At 31.8% G+C, this 20,112-nt stretch overlaps 1 protein-coding gene across 2 annotated transcripts in view; it reads left to right on the top strand.

The window, feature by feature from the left end:
* The window catches only part of LOC125066475 (voltage-dependent calcium channel subunit alpha-2/delta-3), a 65,679-nt gene that overhangs the window by 2,593 nt on the left and 42,974 nt on the right, over positions 1 to 20,112 (top strand). For both annotated transcript variants that reach the window (XM_047674566.1, XM_047674556.1), the window contains exon 2: positions 9,828 to 9,909. In XM_047674566.1, the coding sequence (XP_047530522.1) occupies positions 9,828 to 9,909 (82 nt within the window). The remainder of the gene's footprint in view (positions 1 to 9,827; positions 9,910 to 20,112) is intronic.

Below are 20,112 nucleotides of genomic sequence, written 5' to 3'. Positions count from 1 at the left end.
AAATTAAGAATGAAGGAATGAGAGCCTAAATAATATTTTTAATAGTTTAATTTAAAAAAAAGTGAAGTATTTGAGTGCCTAATTATTATAATCATATAATGAGTATATATCTATTTTTTTAGATTATCTAGCAAAGAATACGTCAAAAAGATATCCTCATTAATGACAACTAACACACGTTACATCCTTCGGATCATTTTTGTTTAGGTTTATTGATTCAGAAGTAATTCTTAAAGTGAATATTACATTTTACCGCTATTTATGCTACGATGAATTTCAACGGAGTTCTTAGTATCGTGCTAATAAATCCTATTAAAAGGGTTCATTATATTAATAAATAATTTAATAATGGAATAAATTATATAGACCCTATTAAACTCGTTTCAAGAAACTTATTTCATTCAGAAAATGTGTTTTTTTTTTAAATTAAATATTTATAATGCTCACTGTAATTAATTTTGCTCACGGCAATCAGCCCTGAGAACTAAATAGAAAACACTATAGGAAATGTCATTCGCTTGTGCAGTACTATGTTGAAACACATGTGCAGTGTGTATTCCTTCATTCCCATTCACTATTCGGCACGACGTGAGACATATCAAGCGTAGCTTCAATAGTGGCGAAATACACTGCCAAATTTCTAATTAAAGAAGTGTAAAGACTTAGTATTTGTGTGATTTCCAGACAGGTTATCTGTATATACATTTAATTGTACTTTATTGACCATCTCTGTGATTGAAATGATGGAATGGCATTTTAAATCAAACGTACTGTTTCTATGTTTGAAAAGTATATGTAATAATAATAATTATTATTATTAAATTAAATTAAAATATAGGCAAAAGATATATTACTATTTATAAATATTAATTCTGAAACATAAAGCAACTTCAGTCTATTTTTACATTAAAATTAGCAATTCATCATAGTATTTTCAAGAAGAAGCACTAGGTGGTCTTCTAATAGTTCTTTTCAAGCGTCATGTTTAATAAGAGGTTAATAAAATAAATACGAGTATTTATATAACGCCAACGCAGTATCTACCTCGCGTTGGCGTTGTGATATGTTCATGAAATCGATAAAACAATCCACGTTAAGTTTAATGTGGGTTGATTAATAAACACCCACACAAGACAAAATTCAATCGAGCGCAATGAAAAAATAGAAGTTAATATCAATGACTAAAATTTAATGTCGAGAAGGATTTAAAAAATGTATGGGCGGTACGAGTGATGTCTCTCGTAATTGAGGAAGATTTAATGTTTAGAAATAATACCATAGAAATTCTCACAATCAAGAAAAATCGTAAAAACAGATTTACGTTTTTAAATTGGTGGTAAAATGAAATAAATATAGGTTTAAATATTTAATCTATATATGTCAGTTACTAATTAGTCGAACTTAACCACATATTAATTAGTACTAATAACCCCGTTAATTATTTTGCATTAATGGTCTATAAAATTATCGTGTGCATTCAGCGTTTTAAATCAGTATATATATACATATAATATATATTACGTTTTATACATTGTCCAAATTGTAAAATATTTACAGGTTCTAAATTTAAAAGTCATCAAATCTTTAATCGAATAGCTTTTTTTATCAACTGAATTCCCCGTTATTTACTATTGGATATTGGCTTTACACCCGCTTGGGTCGGTACCACACACTAGTTATTCTACTTTAAAACATTCCGATGTTTCCAACAAAGTATTGACTGTATATTGCAGTGTTTCGGTTTACCAATTTCATTACAGGCACAAGAGGATAACATATCTTTTATGGTTCATTGGCGGTGGAAGGTCTGGTTTATACTTCATTCCGTGCCAGCTCAGGGAACTCACATGACCGATTGGCTATCAGCCGATCGGCAATTACGACAAGAATTACCTGTAATTACTTTAGACATGGCTCAGTGCTCACAAGCCGAATTGGTCCAGTGGCTAGAACACATCTTAACCGACGATTGTGGGTTCAAGCCCAGACAAACATCACTGATTTTTTTTTATTTTCATGCACTTCCGCGTTGGTGAAATGTGGTTGGTATAACCTTCTCCTGAAAAGGGCGAATAGGCCTTGGCGCAACAGTAGGACATTTAAAGGTTTTTTCTTTACTTTACTTTAGACATAGATTATTAACGCTCTCAATAAAATAAAACACGTTATGTAAAGTCTTAAAATAATAATTACATACATTGTATGATGTTTTATTGGAATACTAGGAACTAGGTCTCTTCTGTCATTAAAGAAAATGATTAAAGCATATTCCAACTATTGCTTTACTGAAAGTATGCTCTGGTTATATAATTAATACTAAAGAGTACATTTACTTAAACTTAGCTATTTAAAAGAGTTATTTCTTTTACAAAACACAATATATGTTTATTTAAATACTAGGAAAATATGGAAAAAATAATTATTTGCTAATTTTATAAAAAAATCGTTATATAAACTATGATAACAAATTATAATTCTTTTGTTGCCGATACAATTAGGTCAGACTTTTTTCGATTATTTACCGCGTAGCATTGTAGCGGTTCGTAGCTTCGTAGCCCGTAGCTATACGTTTCCGTTTCATTAGTTCCAATAAACGCACCGCTATTTATTCCACAATAGTAATTCGTATTACTCCAATCTTGTATGGTTTTTATGGCGTAATTTTTTTTTCTTAATTGTATGATTTTTTTATATAAATTAAACTTTTTTTTTGCTTTTAATTGATAAAACACTATTATTGCAATCTAACAATCTAATTATTTTCAATCATTGGTAAAACTTTACATAAGGTATTTGTAAATCGAAACGAAACTATATTATATTAAATATATATCAGATATTTGTAGATCTTGAAAACGTATTAGAAAATGGCTAGTCAATTAATGCATAAAAAATATAATGTCTAAATATAAAAATTTATGTCTTTATGGTTGCGAAAATATTAAAAGATAATTATAAAACAAATTTAAAAAAAAATACAGTTAGTTATAGAACTGAATGTTGCGAGCGAAGACCGCTTGGCGTGAATGAACTTATGGCGTATCACATTTAATATAATTTATTTTTAAAAGTGCGAATTCGAAGTATCTACTTGATTATAAATTTGAGTACATTTAAAAACTAATTATTTTTTAGGTATTAAAATTAGTTCGCCCATTTACAGTACTAATAGCATGATTGATAAGTATAAAAGTAGCAGCGAGTTTAATTTAAATTCGATCTACCAATCTTAAGATAAACAGTATCCTACGAATAAATAAACATTCGTATAAAAGTATGTATTGGTTAACGAAGTTATCATGAAGAATTATTGTTAACTTCCGAAACGGAAGTTGGGGCGGCAAAGAAAAAAATTACGTCTAAAAGTCACAACTCGAAGGGAGGACCTTTTCAATGATAGCTAATTTGTCTTTTTGGTTACATTTATATGTAAAAAGTTAATTTTCTTGGTTTACTACATGTATATAACATAAAAAATTTAAATAAATAAAGAAATGAATAATATAATATAATAAATAAAATAATATAATCAAGCGACAAAAACGGAATTAATTAATCCACCTGACTTATGATTCGATATATTATTTATAATAACCAACTATTTTTTATTTGAATTTAATGACAGATTCAATACACGAATAAAATGCTAAAAATCTTCAATTCAATTAGCGAATTGAGTCCTAATCTCTATCAGTTAAAATCTTTATATTGTACGGGTCGGCGTACAAACAGGCAAATGAAACTAGTTATGATCTGTTTCCACAACGTAAATATTTGCGGAGCGGCACGCGGGGCACATGTCAAAGGCGACCGGCTCGGGTATTGATCTAGAGAGGGACGAGGGGCGGGCCCGGGCGGCGGCGTACTACGGAGGCTGGCTTACGTAAGGGCCCGCGTCTGACACCCCGTCTGCTACGACGACACTGATTAATAAAACAACTATCGAATGCAACCAGGTATCAACACTTACCATCTTTAAAGAGCTAACTTTTAACGCAAGATACGATTGTGCGCCTCGTAAAAGTTGTAATTCTATATAATTAAACTTTTCAATGTTATCCGATTTTAATCGTGAAATTGAATTGTATCTGTATTATATAAAGAAAATATCGTTTTATAAATTAAAATATAATTCTTTACATTTGTTTATAAAATATGAAGCATAAGGATCGTATTAAAGTGCGACATTTGATGATTACATTAAAATAAATAAAATATACTCGATATCTGAAGAAGGTAAAAACCTCGCTAAGTATTAAATCAGGTGAGAGTCAAATCGGGTTACTCTCGGAGCCCGAGTCTGCCGGAGTCGGCCCAGGACCAAGGGTTAAACAGATTACAGTAACAAGATATTTAAAGCGGATTTCTGCAGTGCTAATCCGTGACTCTTTGTTTTTTAACGCAATCCAGATTTATTTTAGGACTTTCGGACGAGCGACGGGCTTTTAGCCTTTTTTTGTTGTGGCCTTTCAAAACTTTTACACTCCGAAAGATTGTGTTTAAAGTTTCTTTTTATAGTGTACGCGTTCACGCCCGCAGCTTCCTTATGGGTTTCAAGTGCTTTTTTATTAAAGGCTTTATTCAGTATTTTTGCTATAAAGATAAACATGGTGCTAAAAAACTAAATTTATCGTATCTTCTATTAATATTATTCATATTTAATATTGAAAATAAAATATAATATTTTACGTTTATTTTTTTTTGTATTCAACTAGTCAAATAATTTTAATTAAAAATCTTGGGATTATTTATACGAAAGATTTAATGGCTTAAAACATCATCAAAACGAAAGTGACAGGAAACATATCTTCGTCTATAGAACCATATCAACATGAATTTAGCCTGACTTTTAATTACCTGACGATTAATGTTAATTGAAATTTCAACGACAAGCAAAGAGCTTTAGTTTTTGAAGATAAAACGTAACAATTTTTATAGATCATTAAAAAATTGTAAACGAGTTGAAAATTTAAGAAAATATTTCGACGCCGCTAAAAGTCTTAAAGAATCGTTTTCAGTATTTCATTTGGTAGATCGTATTTTTAGTCGCCCCTAGCTTGAAAACGCTTGCGAACACCTGGCGGTGCAGGCAGCGGGTATCCGTGGAACATTTTAAATTATTTAAAATTTGCAACTTCTGTCGTTGACGGCCCAACTTGTGGGTACAATGACCGCGAACATCCCTGATTGCTAATGAGAATATTTTGTGGACAGATTTAAAGAAAAGTTTTTTAACAAAAAAAAAGCGACTTTAATAGTATGTAGCAGCAATTAGTGACATTTATTGAAGTTCTTTACGAAATTGTCACCCCATCGGACCCATAAATTTCTTTCGAACAAAAAAATAATGTTGCAAATACATGTCTATATATGACGAATCTATATCACTATTATTCCTGATTTTTGACGTCAGGGCATGTATTTTCCTTCGATCCTCCTCTATTATTTGTCATTTGATCGCTTGCATTGATTTATCTTATATCGAATCTTTTAGATTAGATCGTCCTCTTCCCCTCCATACCTCTACGCTCATGCTAATAGCTCTTTTAGGTACGTGGCTCTCCTCTCTTCGCCTCGTATGTCCAGAGGGAATTCACTTTCTCTATCACTGGTGCTACTTTCAGTCTTCTTATTATATACTCGTTTCTTATTCTGTACATTCTCGTTACTCCAAACTTCCATCTCAACATCCTTCTTCTTCTCGGTCCAGTATTCCGGCCCTATACATGAAGACAGATCCAATTACGAATTTTGGTTTTGAGATTTTGCCGTTCAATTTGAGGACCTGTATACCACTTTCAGCTGCCAAAAATATATCATCGGCGAACGGCATGTCTCTTTTTGAATATTCAACGTCAGGGCATAAAGTATCTTTAGTAAGAGGTACAGACTGGGCGTCACAAGCAGTGGTATCAACTTGGGACCGGTCTTTTGTACTACAACGGCTGTACGTTGATCGGATCAACGTTACATTTTATTCAGGCATTCCTTCCCTTTTTAGGGCACACAACAAAACCGTTTTAGGTTTTTCAAATCTATGAATGTAATGTGGATATTTTTACACTCTTTTCTGTATTTATCACACAGTTGCCGAGCGAATCGAATAGCGAAGTTATTCCTGAACGTACATAAAAAATATATAAGCATCCTCATCCGTTATCGAAGTCGGTTTTAAAATAAACATTTTTGAACTTGCCTGTACCTTAAGTATAAATAAATGTAACATTAATCTTATTATATTTGTTGTTGAATACTAAATTTATCTTTGATAGATTGTAAGTTATACAAAAAAGAATTGTCACCGTTTCATAGTATGTGCCATCGGATGGTATGTAGTCACCACTTGGCTGACTGCCCTTCAAACCGGAATACAACAATAATGAGTATTGCCGTTTGGCGGTAGAATATGTGATGAGTACATATCTAATAAACAGTTTCAATGATTTGATGATGATGATGATGAAAGAAGTTCGAGCCAGCGACGTGAAACATTACGAAGAATTGGATTTATCGAATCTACGTGATTCAAATTTTCCTTACGTTTTTAATATCTGTTCCCTTGCTATGAGCTACTGCATATTTAGAAATCTCAAAGGATTCTTTGACGTTGCGAAGATGTACGTATAAAGTCTATTTAAGTATAAGAAAACACTTATTTGCAAAAGTACTGCCATATATTTATGAGGCTGTCATTCAAAGTAAATTATAGTGTCATCAAGATAAAGGTGTTTTGGTTATGATTTTTTTAACGTATAGATTCATAATTACTATATTATTTAAAACTAAAGTCTGAGATGTTTGATATATAAATTTACTAATTTATATTTAACTTGGTTTAGCTTGGTATTTAATTGATATATTGGCTTCAAATGTCCACTCAAAGTTTTTGAAAATATTTTGTTCAAGTGATTTTTATTTCAGGTAGAACGAAAATAGACTTGATATCCGATCTTTTATCCGTACTTTCGAAAATAGTTTCATAGGTGTACGTTATTTATGCATCAACTATAATTAATAGCTTTAGTAAACTTTGCTTGGCTCCATAAAGAGTTTAGTAACATAAAAATAGATAGTTACGAAAGTATACGTTCTATTCATATGTTGCGTCTGGACATAAATAGACGTCGTATAAACGATATCGTAAACCTTATTTAGATTATTCTATATTAAGTCAACTTAGAACGTTTTGAGATTCAAGACAAATATGCGCAGTTAACATGTCTTGATTGGTTTTATTTTTCGAACCGGTGGGGGTTTAATTTGACTCTCACTAAGTTAGTGAAAAACCTCCATAATTAATTAAAAAATGTATGTATGTATCCCAGTACAATAGATGATGACCAGGGAATTACAAATATGTAGTCGTTTTTTGGATGAGTTTTATTTAATAATAAAAATTATATTAATGGAATATTAGTATTTATTTTGTAGAGATAATGGAAAACATTCAGCAAATCAACTTAATTAGAGAAAAATTGTGGACTCTAGTCCATAGAGTACATTACTCCAACAAATAAATAATAAAATACGCCGAGATAAATATCACAACCTTCGTTATGTCATTTTCTAATTGCGTATACTAACAGTGACAAATATTTAATTATTTTTTGTATTTTTATATATATATAAATATACAACGTACTTTAATAGCATTAAGTATTCATTATGTAATTATCGTTACTTTGAAAAGCAAATGGACTGAAAATCTGACTGAGCAAATCAAATTCTTTATTAAAAAAAAATACAAATGGGTATAGCCAATTCCGAACACGATGGCCATTTTTTAAGGGAGACTAACAAACTGGACAGATGATCTTCTAGATCATAGGTGCACTATACGTAGAGTTTCATAATCCGAAAGTATGGTAATCGGATACGATTGGAGAGATTTCGGGCGCAAATCCAACATTATTACATACGTTTGGACCACGACTGATAATTTCTTGATTGAAAAACCCAATTAAGTTTAGCCCGAGCGGCTTGTTAGCCACTACACCAAGGAAGTTGACAAAATTGTGCAACTAGTAACATCAAGGGATCAAAACATCAAAGTGGAACTAACCAGCAGAGACATCGTGGTTATCGAGAAGATAACTAGAACCGAGATGCAATACTTTATAATTTAATTTTATGGCGCGGTATCCATGGCTGCCAGTACGAAGATGTAAAAAAACCTCTTAAAATGGCCATAAAAGTCTATAATTATAAATTTTCTTAAAAATATCACTCATTAGTGGTAAATTAATTCATTTACGAATTCGCACCTAATACCAACACTTCATAGTAGATATTTCTGTAGTTCAAATAGAACAATTAAAACTTTTTCATATTTGGAATTTCATAAATTCAAAATAATTTGAATTTCGAACCAGCCGTTCGAGTGCCTGTATCTCCGCAAGCCTCGTTACACTCGTTATTTAAAACGATCCTTTCATCACGATGACAGCTCGCATCTCTCATATTGCCATAAAATGAACGCAACTGTAACCTCTAATAATGTACTCATTTACTTGTTACAAGGGTGATCTACCGAGTGGAAAAAATGCCTAATCCGCTTTCCTCCAGTCACATTTCCTTCTCACGTCGGAATTATTTCGTTTTTTTATGATTGTCACGTCTCAGATAAGACGCTGATATTTTTCTTTATGAGTCAAATGTTGTGATACAATAAGTATCGAATAACACTTAATTTATATGCAGCTTTTATATAGACAGAAGACATATTATATAAAGAAACTTTTTTTTCGGGAATTTGTCACCAGCACCAAGTGCAAAATTTCATGCAAACAAATAGGTAGACAGATTGCCAAATGGGTCTCCTGATGCCAATGTATAAGTGGTCGCCTCCTCATATATATTGGTACTGTAAAAAAATTTAAGCATCACTTACATCTGCAGTGCACCTTCAATACCTTGTGAATGAACCCCTTGTGCATGTACTGGCTCACTCATTCTTTACACTGGAACAGAGTTATACTAAATATTGTATAATGTTGTTGCCCACACGTACCAACGTGTTAGATAAGGAAACTTTTAAAATTATTAAATTGCTGACAATGGCCGAGAATAATTTATCCTTTTAATAATACTCATTAGCTTTGTATATTCGTTTTTTAAATACCTTAAACAAATTCACCCCCTATTTCGTACAAAAACGATTGTAATTTATTCTATATTTAAAATAATTGTATTGAGACCCCATTCATATTGAATTATTAACATATTTTGTTATTTGATATTGTTATATTATTTGTGGTTTTAATTTATTGTTGTCAGTTTTTTTTTCTAATCACCTTTATTTGTGACGCTCAGTTGTTCTAAATAAATAAATATTTCTCATTTCTTAATCAAACAATGGACACGATCATAGAGTGTGTTATGGTGTAATTAGTTTCTGCGCATGTGTCCTAGGATCCTTGTGCATTGTGTTGAAACAGTACACTCCGTTACGAAATGATATAATTAAAAAATAATAGTGATACTTCATGAATACGAGAAAAGTGTATATGTACTTTTAAATTTACGCATTATATAATAATCTGTCAATCCATTAAAGTAAAGAACATAATAGCGGATAAAGCGAATTTAAAACGATATATAGATATATAGATAGTTTACATATATACAATTATAATTATATAAAAGAGCTAGTTCGTCCTATGAATTTCTTTGAAATGTTGAGATCAGTTTTTCTTGTGCAAACGGAACAAGGCCATAGATCCACCGAGACACTTAATTAAACGCCGTGACAAATGATGCGTTGTACGAGTACGAGTACGTAAGAGGTACGAATTCACGTGTGAAATATATTACGTTTTTTGTTACAGAGTCAAGAATTGGGCACTGAAATTCGGCGTCGACCTGTGGGAGTTCGGACGGCACTTCACAAAAATGAATCAAATACAGAACGTGAGTAAACGCATTTTTATAGCGGCATTCGAGAGAAGTGTGTGGTATTCTTTTCGCTTTAGAAGTGAAGCGAGGGGCAACACTGGGCCGATCGGTCGGACGCGCTGCTACAAAAACGCAACGAGAGAGTTCACACCCCCCTGCCACTCCCGGCGGGCCTCTCCTCCTCGCGACCCAGTTACGACACCGGGGGTTGGGGAAGTATCAGATACTGCTGAAATACACTCGCCGTACTCCCGAGTACTCTTACCACTACGATAATTAAGCGTGGCGTTCGATTGATAGTTACGATTATGTTTGGGGGTTTTGTTCGACGCGATCAATAATATACACGACGCATAGTACAATAAGAAGTTGATTTCAACGAAACGATTAAAACACCTATTTATAAATTTAAATTAATTTTGTTATTAATATGCTTCTGAATTAATATGATTAGTTTAGTATATAAACTATAGAGAAACAAAACGTTAAATAATAATCAAAGGCGATAATCTGTGTATATAAAATGATAATCGTACCAGGCAAGTACCAAGAGCTAAACGAAGGCTATTCGTAAATAGATACAGTTCAAGGACAAAACACAAATAAAACATGTTTAATAATTAAACCACTTACCGTTAATTATTAATGAACTAATTTTAGGTTTCAGTAATAATTTAGTAAGTCACGCGTCACAAATAATTTAAAACAAATATTAAAAATCGTATATCGCAAAAAAATAAAATAAAGTGGGAATAAAAACTTTAACTCCTTATTAGAATCGTCATAATATTTCATTACCATGTCCGCTGCTCTGATAAAACAATCAAAATTCAGCCCGAGATCTTGGTCCTGAAAGTAATATAATGTTTCGAAAGAGAAACTTTGCCATCGGAACTTATTCAATATTAGCGGCGTCTAGCGCCAACTACCTACGCGATATCACCGCGATAAATCATTTATATGTACTCATATTTACTCAGTAACTCAATTAAAAGATCACGGTATTGATTTCATTGTTTTACTTAAAATATTTTGTCTGTAACGTTATACCACTGATGTCAAACATTACTCTCGCGTATTACTTTAACACAAATAACGAATAGTATAACATCTTTATATATATAGCATAACAGTATAAAAAAAATTATTTGAAGATTCCTAGTTCAAAGCCGGACCAGAATTTATATATGCTTAATTTGTGATTGTAAATTATCTCCTGCTCGGCGGTGAAAGGATCGAGAACATCGTAATACTTCACAAAATTTTGCAATAGCGAGATGAAATAAACGTTGTCCTTCGGGAGGACAGGGCTTGTACTCGTATAAAAAAACAATATTTGATTCCGAAGTTCTCTAAAAAGTTTTTATATAATTTATCATTTAAATTTAGAATAAATACAATCGAATATTAAAAGATTATTTTGAGTGAAATGATCGTGAATGATTTGTGAAACCACGTCGATTTCATCTATATCCATGAAATCTTTTGAAATGCGTTTGTCTCTGAGTCGGATGTTCTCACCGTGGCTCGAAGTAGATAGAGTTTAACCTAATTTCACTAGTATTTTATAAAGGCCTTATGTACGGGTTTAGGTCACTATCTCCGTGAAAAGTGGAGCAAGGTAGACTAGGATAGGTGACGTCGATGTCGAACATGCGCTTTCTGAAATACCTTCGGAGTTCTATGAAAAGTTTTTATATTATAATGAGAATCATTCTTTTGATTTATTTCTTGTCATTTAAAAAAAGTAACTTAAAATTGCATGTAACTTATTAATGCTAAGCTGTTGTCCAATTTAATGCATAAGTAATACGAATGATAATAAAAATGTTGTTCATTAAACATCAAGATTTACAATAATATATTTCTACAAAAAAATAACGAAATGTCTTATAAAACATGAAAGATCCTATAACGGACTTCAGCAAAATGTTCAATATTAATATCTTGCAAGGATCGAACATTTGAACGGATTGAAAATTCCAAGATGCTTTGTTCACTACTTTGCGCTTCAAAAACTTTAGTGCTATCTCCTACAATCTATTCTGAATCTTTGTGTGTAGTGTAAGTTTTAATAATTATTTATAACATACTTACCTACATTGTTATATTCTAATCTCATATTATTGTTGATATTTTATCTGATGTCCCTAAATTTTTAGGATTGACACACTAAATTTTGAAAACATCTGTTTCTTTCGGTAATATTATTTCTTAGTTTATATTATTTCGCGTTTTAGGGGTTAGTTGTCATGTGTTAGCAAAAAAAGTAGTCTATGTCCTTCCTTGGAATTCAAGCTTGCTTCATACTAAATTTCGTCAAATTTGGTTCATTGGTTTGGCAGTGAAAGAGCGACAGACAGACAGACAGACTTACTTTCAAATTTATAATATTAGTATAGATAAATGTTTTTGATTTGCGTACAAAAAGTATTGTTAAATCTGAACCTGAATGATTTCGACAGAATAAAAATTACGACAATTTATATTTAAAAAATAGAACACGTAAAACAAATGTTATTACTTCAAAATAAAACAAAAAGGTTGCATAATTTAAGTTTAAAGTAAATAATTACGTTGAAAAGTTTGTTGGGCGATGGCTGAAATATGTGGGTAGTAAACCATCAAAGGTGAAATAAACGATTGAATGCTGTCCCTTTATGTTAGAACTACCTGAAATATTTCATACTAGTAACCCGCCCCGGTTTTGCACGGTTGCAATTAATTAATAAATAAACTTATACGCTATGAATGTATTTTAAACCCTTTAGCACTCATGATTAACGTAGATTTCTATCAGTAAAAAAAAACATTTGAATTGGATCGTTACATACATCCATACAAACAAACAAATGTTTAATGTTATTATGGATATAAATTATGTTTTATTAATTTTTATATGTTGTATATTTAATGTTGATTTATAGTATGTTGTCACATATTTTTAGCATATAATGAACGTGACTACTTTCTTTCATTGCTTCTAAGCTAAGCGTAAGCGGAACGAATAATACCAAAACGAGCATTATTTTGTACACGTAATAGTATATTTTTTAAAATATGAACCTGAATTTGATTATTTGTTTTTAATCAATCATATTAGTAAAACATTATAAAATTGACGATCTCTTAATCTCATAGTCTTAGATTAGTATATATATAAGACAATTATTAATTTTTATTGTAAGAGGAGAAATAAAAACTTCAATTTTGTTGCTCTGTAAACAAAGAAACGACAATAAAAGTTTATTCTTATCACCTCTCGATTTCACTAAAATTAACTTATTACAATTCATGCAAATTGACAATGACAGCCAGCTTGACGCGACGCGCCGCGGCTAACTGTCGAACTAACGATGCGCGCGCGTATTCAGATTAAGGAAAGAAATTATTTTCTTTCTTTACATCTCCCTCCTCCAGGATGAGAATTACTCAGTAGTTCTCATTACAATTGCATCTTTTATTCAGTACTATCGTCTAAATCACTTATATTGTCTTCCATTCGAATAAGTTTTGTTATATGGTATAGGCTTGTATCCTTTTTTGTTCTGCCTGTTTTTATTTTGTATATTGTATTCGATATTTTGTCTATTATTTCAAATGGACCGATTCTTAAATTATCCAGTTTTTTCCTATTCAATTTATTTCCGTTTTCAATATATACTAGTTCCCCTATGTTGAATTCAGTTTGTCTTCTGCCTTTATCAAATAATTTCTTATTATATGTATGTGATCTGATCGTTCTTTCTAGTGCTTCTTTTCTGTTTTTGATCCAAGTTTGTGTATCTATTGGTTGTCGTAGTTCTTGTGGCAAAATGCTGGTGACTTTTCCTTCTAATAAATATACTGGTGCAAAACCTGTCACTGAGTGCTCGGTTTCATTGTACTTATCTAAACATTCCCTTGCAATTGTTGTCCAGGCTTTCTTTTCCGTTTTTTCATTTATTTTGCACCTCATTTTATTAACCAGCGTTTGGTTCAATCTCTCATTGAGTCCGTTTGAAAACGGACTATCAACTGCAGTAAAGATTAGTTTTACATCATTATCTCTCAAAAATTCTTTGAATTCTTTTGAATTTAATCCTGGATACTGATCTGTAAGTAATATTTCAATTTTTTCTGTCTCAAGAACTTTTTTCACTAACTTAATGAAATCTGTAGCATTTTGTGTTCTTGATGTTAAGATAAACGCAAACCTTGTGAAATGATCAACTAACAAGTGTAGAAATTTCTTTGTTGATCTTTGTCCTCCAAAGCCACCAATGGTATTTATCGACATTATTTGAAATGGTTTTGATGCTGGCCCTAAATGTGACATCAATCCGTATTTATTTTGGCCCCTAGATTTATTTTTTACACAGGTTTCACAATTACTGCATATTTTTTTTATGTTTCTCGTTAGGCTATTTGCTGTATAATAAGGACTGATTTTATTTATCATTTGATTAATCCCTAAATGGCACCATTCGGTGTGTATTTCTTTTATTAGCTTTATACTTGATTCTTCAGATAATATAATTTTTTCTCTCTTTCTATTTTTTTTGTATAGTATCCCATTTCTTTCAATTAATTTGTTTTTCATTTTCCCTATTTTTTCGTTTTTCTGTTGGTCGGCCTTTATGTCATCTAATGTTATCAAATTTACCATTTTTAAAATTTCTTCGTCATTATCATTGTCTTCCAAAACTGGATTTCTACTGAGACTATCTGCTTCAGTGTTAATTTTACCCGGAATATATTTAATGTTGAAGTCATATTGTGACAAATAAAGTGTCAATTCCCCAAGTTCCTCATCTGTTCTAGCCTTTATGTTAAGGTTTTCTAGTGGTTTATGATCTGAAAAAACTGTAAATTTTCTTCCAATTAACCAGTATTGCCAGTACTTGATGGCTTCTTTAATTGCTAAGCATTCAAGGTATATTGCCTTCTTCTTTTTTTGTGAATCATTGAGTTTCTTTGAAAAGTAACCAACAGGTTTTTCTTTTCCATCTTTTTGAATTTGTTTCAATATTGCACCTATGCCATTCAACGAGGCATCTGTGTAAATCGTAATAGGTAATTCTTTATCAAATATTTCCAGTACTGGTTGTGAACATAATATACTCTTTATCTCAGAAAAAGATTTTTCGCACTCTTCTGACCATAAAAATTGAACATTTTTCCTCAGTAACTTATGTAGTGGATCTAATATTATTGAACTATTCGGTATATACTCGTGGTAAAAGTTAATCTTCCCTAGAAATTGTCTAATGTTCTTTTGGGTTTTTGGCGTTGGGAATTTCTGTATCGAAATAATATTATCTTTAATTGGTTTTACCGTATTGTTTCCAATAATATGTCCCAAGTATTTTACGGATGTTGCTGCAAAGGTGCATTTTTGAAATTTTAGCCTGAAACCTGTGTCTATTATTGCGATAAGTACTTTCTCTATGTGTTCTATGTGTTTTTCAAATGATTGTGAAAATATTAAGATATCATCAATGTAATTCTCAGTGAAGTCCCTCAAATTATTATTTCTTAATATATTTGATAAAATTCTCTGGAATATTGCTGGTGATGTTTTCAGTCCAAAGGGCAAGCAAGTCCATTGGTAGTGTCCATCTTGTGTCACAAATCCTGTTTTTTGTCGGTCCTCAATGCGTAGTGGTATGGACCAAAATGCGGAATTTATGTCAAGGGTAGTAAAATATTTACAGTTTCTTGCTTTAATTATCAAGTCGCTTATCAATGGAAATGGTTGTGCTTGTGGTATGACTATCTTGTTCAATTCACGAAAATCAATACAGAGTCTTGATTTTGTATTTTCATCTCTTTTAAATGCCAGAGTAACTGGCGCTGCAAAGGGGCTATAAGATTCTTCAATTAAGTTATTTTTTAGTAAATTTGCTACTTGCTTTTCTATTTCTATTTTGTCTTCTATTGTGCAACGGTACGGCCTTTTGCAGCAGTATTTGTCCACCAGTAAGTCTATCCGAGCTTCATATTCTTTTACTGTCCCTACATCATATTTATCTCTGGCAAATACAGTATTATATTTATCTATTAAACTTTGTATTTGAATCTTTTTGCTGTTTTCCAAGAGCTGTAGGTTTGTCACGAATTCATTTTTATTCACATGCTCATTAAAGTTGATTTTAGTTGTTTCTATCTCTTCAAATTTCTTAATGGTATCTATCTCCATCTTTGTCTTTTGTAATATATTTAGGTCTTCATCTTGAGTTAATCTGAATTTTTTTATCATATCTAGTCCTATAATGAAATCTTCAAAATCAACCTTGTCTATAATGAAAACATCAACACATTCTTCTATATCAAAAATTTTTACTTTTACATTTATTAGTCCTTTTGTGTATGTCACACCATTGACCGTTTTTAATAATATCCTATTTGTATCTTCTGAATTATTTTGTATCCGAACTAATCTTTTGTTTATTAGAGAGACTTGGGAACCCGAATCATATGTTCCGTTCACTTGTATTTTGTCTCCTAATAACATATTTATTTTTATCAATGGTGTGATTACTCGTTTTTTGTCTCTTCACTTAGATTTACTTCTAATACAGAATTACTTCCAATCATCTTGATCTCTTTTCCTTCTTTTTTAAACCAACATGACTGTTCTGGGTGGTACCGAGTACCTTTATCTAAGTCCTGACAAATTTTGCATGGCTTTTTCCCTCCAATGTATTTCTTACTATACTCTTTCTCTTCTCTCTTTTTTATAAAGCTTTTATTAATTACCAAACTTTCACACTTACTTATTTCATGAAGTAATCTCGTTGAGGTTTCACACTTTTCTGGATCAATTCTGTTTCTAATAGATTCAGGTAAACCAGCTGCTATAAGTGTCACCAGGCTTTTCCCACCAATATTCTCGTCCATATCTAATAATAGCTTTTCTTTTCTTATGGCGTATTCCATTAGTGATCCTTCTTTATATTTGTAAAATATGGCATACATTCCCGTATTCCATCCTCTATCAGCAAATGAATCTAAAAATTTACCTTTCCACTCGGACCATCCAGCCTCTATTTTCAAAGTTTTCAATGTTGCTGAATGCCAGTCTGCACATGATTTGTCTAAGAACAATCTTAATATTTCTATCTTCGTTGTATCTTTCTTAATATCAAATCTATTGCATTCATTCTCAAATGTTTCTATCCATTGTTTTGCATTCGAGAATTTACATACAAATTTCTCAATCATAAATCTTTCTGATATATTTTTTAGATTTAGCTGACCGTCATTTTTCTGCGTGGATGCAATGACGTCCGTTTCTTTTATTTCTTTTAGATATAAGTCATTAAACATTAAATTATTATCTTCATCCAAATAAATTTTTACCATTTCATCGGTGCAGGTAATCCATATTGTTCTCTCTTGACCTCTTTGATTTAAACTTTTTTTCACTCTTTTATAGGTTTCTGTCTTAGTTAGTGCTGTGTGGCGAATCGCATATGTATCAGCGTCTGGCAGTATGTACTTTTTGTTGTCCTCTGTTGTAATTGAGGTTATGGCGATCACACTCGTCTTACTGTCGGTTTGTGATGCCTCATATCTAAATGCAAACTGCAATCTATGTGCCATTCTAAACAAGTATTGTCGTTTTATAAGACAATTATTAATTTTTATTGTAAGAGGAGAAATAAAAACTTCAATTTTGTTGCTCTGTAAACAAAGAAACGACAATAAAAGTTTATTCTTATCACCTCTCGATTTCACTAAAATTAACTTATTACAATTCATGCAAATTGACAATGACAGCCAGCTTGACGCGACGCGCCGCGGCTAACTGTCGAACTAACGATGCGCGCGCGTATTCAGATTAAGGAAAGAAATTATTTTCTTTCTTTACATATATTTTATTTTTATGGTATAGTTTGGCGGACGAGCATATGGGTCACCTGATGCTAAATGGTCACCAACACCCATAGACAATGGCGCTATAAGAAATAATAAACATTCCTTACATCACCAATGTGCCACCAAACTTGGGAAGTAAGATGTTATGTCCTTTGTGCCTGTAGTTACGCTGGCTCACTCACACTTCAAACCGGAACATAACAATACTGAGTATTGTTTTTTGGCGGTAGAATATCTGATGAGTGGGTGGTACCCATCCAGATTGGCTACGGATTATTTGACAGTACGCCAGAAGACTATTTTGGAGAAGGGTCTATGTCATTATAATCATCACGTGATGTAAATGGTAACTAAACAAGACTAAGAACTCAATAGTTATAATTATACATTATTAAATGTACTCTTAAGATGTATTTATATATATGCGTCAAAGCAGATAACACAATTATGTATGAGACACACCTATCGAATTGAGTGCGGTCGAGTAGGAACCGCAAATTGCACCTACATAGACGCTCAGGTGACCACATGCTTTCATATAATTAAACTGATAACAGCCAAGCCGGACGTAGTAGGTTCGATATATTAGATTTTATCTTTGGAAAACGCTATCAAATCGCGATGTTATCGTAAAGGCGGGCACGACTAACCCTATTCCGTAGACACATTTTTTGCGGGCAAATGGAGTTCTCTTGTGTGTGGAACGCACAAATGCGGCCCAAGTGGAAAGTCCTGTTCGACGGCAAGGAACCCCGGTCCATCGTTTCAGTTTACATCAGCGTATCGTGACTAAGCGTATTTACCTTTTTAGTATTTACGATAACGTTTCTAAATAAAGCGTAGAGCAATTCCATTCGTTTTTGAAGCCGCGTATAGACATTAAATGGAGCGAAAAATAGTCAGGTTTGGATAAAATTTAGTTTTCTGGTCTATTGGTAATCGATAACAAACTAATGATATTGCGGCTGTAATTGATAACGAGTTTTATTGTATATAAATATACGGTTTCTATTTCCGAAAATATAGTATATTTTTTATGCTTTTATGTATCTTAATATACCTTGTAAAACTTGTATACCTTAACCGTAACGACCATTTTCTCTATCTTAAGTTTGTCTGGGAGAACGATTTTTGTAACATTATATTATTTTGTTATATTTGCTATTGTTTTATCTTTGTGATAAAGTAAATTTTTATTATTATGTCATCGATATTAAAACCCAGAAAAATCACCAGCGTGTTAAAAATTGTTGAGCAATACTAGAATCGTAAGTTTGACCTAACTCAGTATAACATTGCGGCATTTCCAATGTCTAACAATGGGTAGAGGTCGAAAGAGGTTATGCAATGATATTATATAATGTACTTCCAGTGAGCGAACCTCTTTCGTTTAGTACAAAATTCACAGTTTGTAGTCAATGCGGACTAAAGCATATTTGACAGCCAAATTTGTGTTACTTATCCATAAGTATAATTGTGCTGTTGAATACTTTTTGTTGAATATTCTTTTTATGAATTATGTTTTTAACTTGAATTTGTTTTCAAACCTCAAATATGGTTTTAGATATTATAGAATATATCTTGCAGCCATGCGTGGGAATTAGCTTTGAAATAGATACGTAAACTTTCGTATCAATATTTCATTTACTCATCGTAAAACTATTATTCGTATGAAACATCATCCAATCAGCGGGCTGTAAGGATGGCGAGACTAGAGAGCGGATTAAATTAACGGCCTTAATTGAATTCAGTTTCCTTGTCGGCCAATGTGTCCCCGAGGGTCGCTCCCGCTGCAATATTCACCCACTTCATTAAATATTCCGGAAAATTAAATGTTAGTTTATATTTTCTATACCACCTCATAGCGTTCGGATATGCGTATTAACATATTTTAAAAGGCATATGATTGGACTTTAGATATGTGTAAGCTGAATGGAATATAGCTTTAGCTTTGATAATTCAATAAAATAGTTAAAAAATATATCTAGATTTTGCGTTATAAATATGAAATTTTATACAAATTAAACATTACTTGACCCATCTTTGAAGAGAAACATTAAAGCATCTCATTAGAATATGAAGTGTTTTGGCGCAGAGCGACGAAAAATTTAGTTTCATATGAATTACAAAGTTCAAATTTATGTTGGATTTTTATTTATTTTTTCATCGGAATATCTTATCGTAAATAAAAAAAATATCGCCTGTGTGAAATAAGTTTATTTATGTTGGCTAGATAAACAATTTTCATAACACTAATGATAGCTCAAATAATAGCAAATCTATATCGTTGTATTGATTGGAGTATAAATCAGCTTCGCATTGAAATTTCAATGTACGCCATTTTTATACTGAGTT

This window comes from Vanessa atalanta, chromosome 1 (genome assembly GCF_905147765.1).
Source record: "Vanessa atalanta chromosome 1, ilVanAtal1.2, whole genome shotgun sequence".
Lineage (NCBI taxonomy): Eukaryota > Metazoa > Arthropoda > Insecta > Lepidoptera > Nymphalidae > Vanessa > Vanessa atalanta.
Note: the sequence above shows the minus strand (reverse complement) of the source record. Positions and strands in the feature narration are given on the sequence as shown.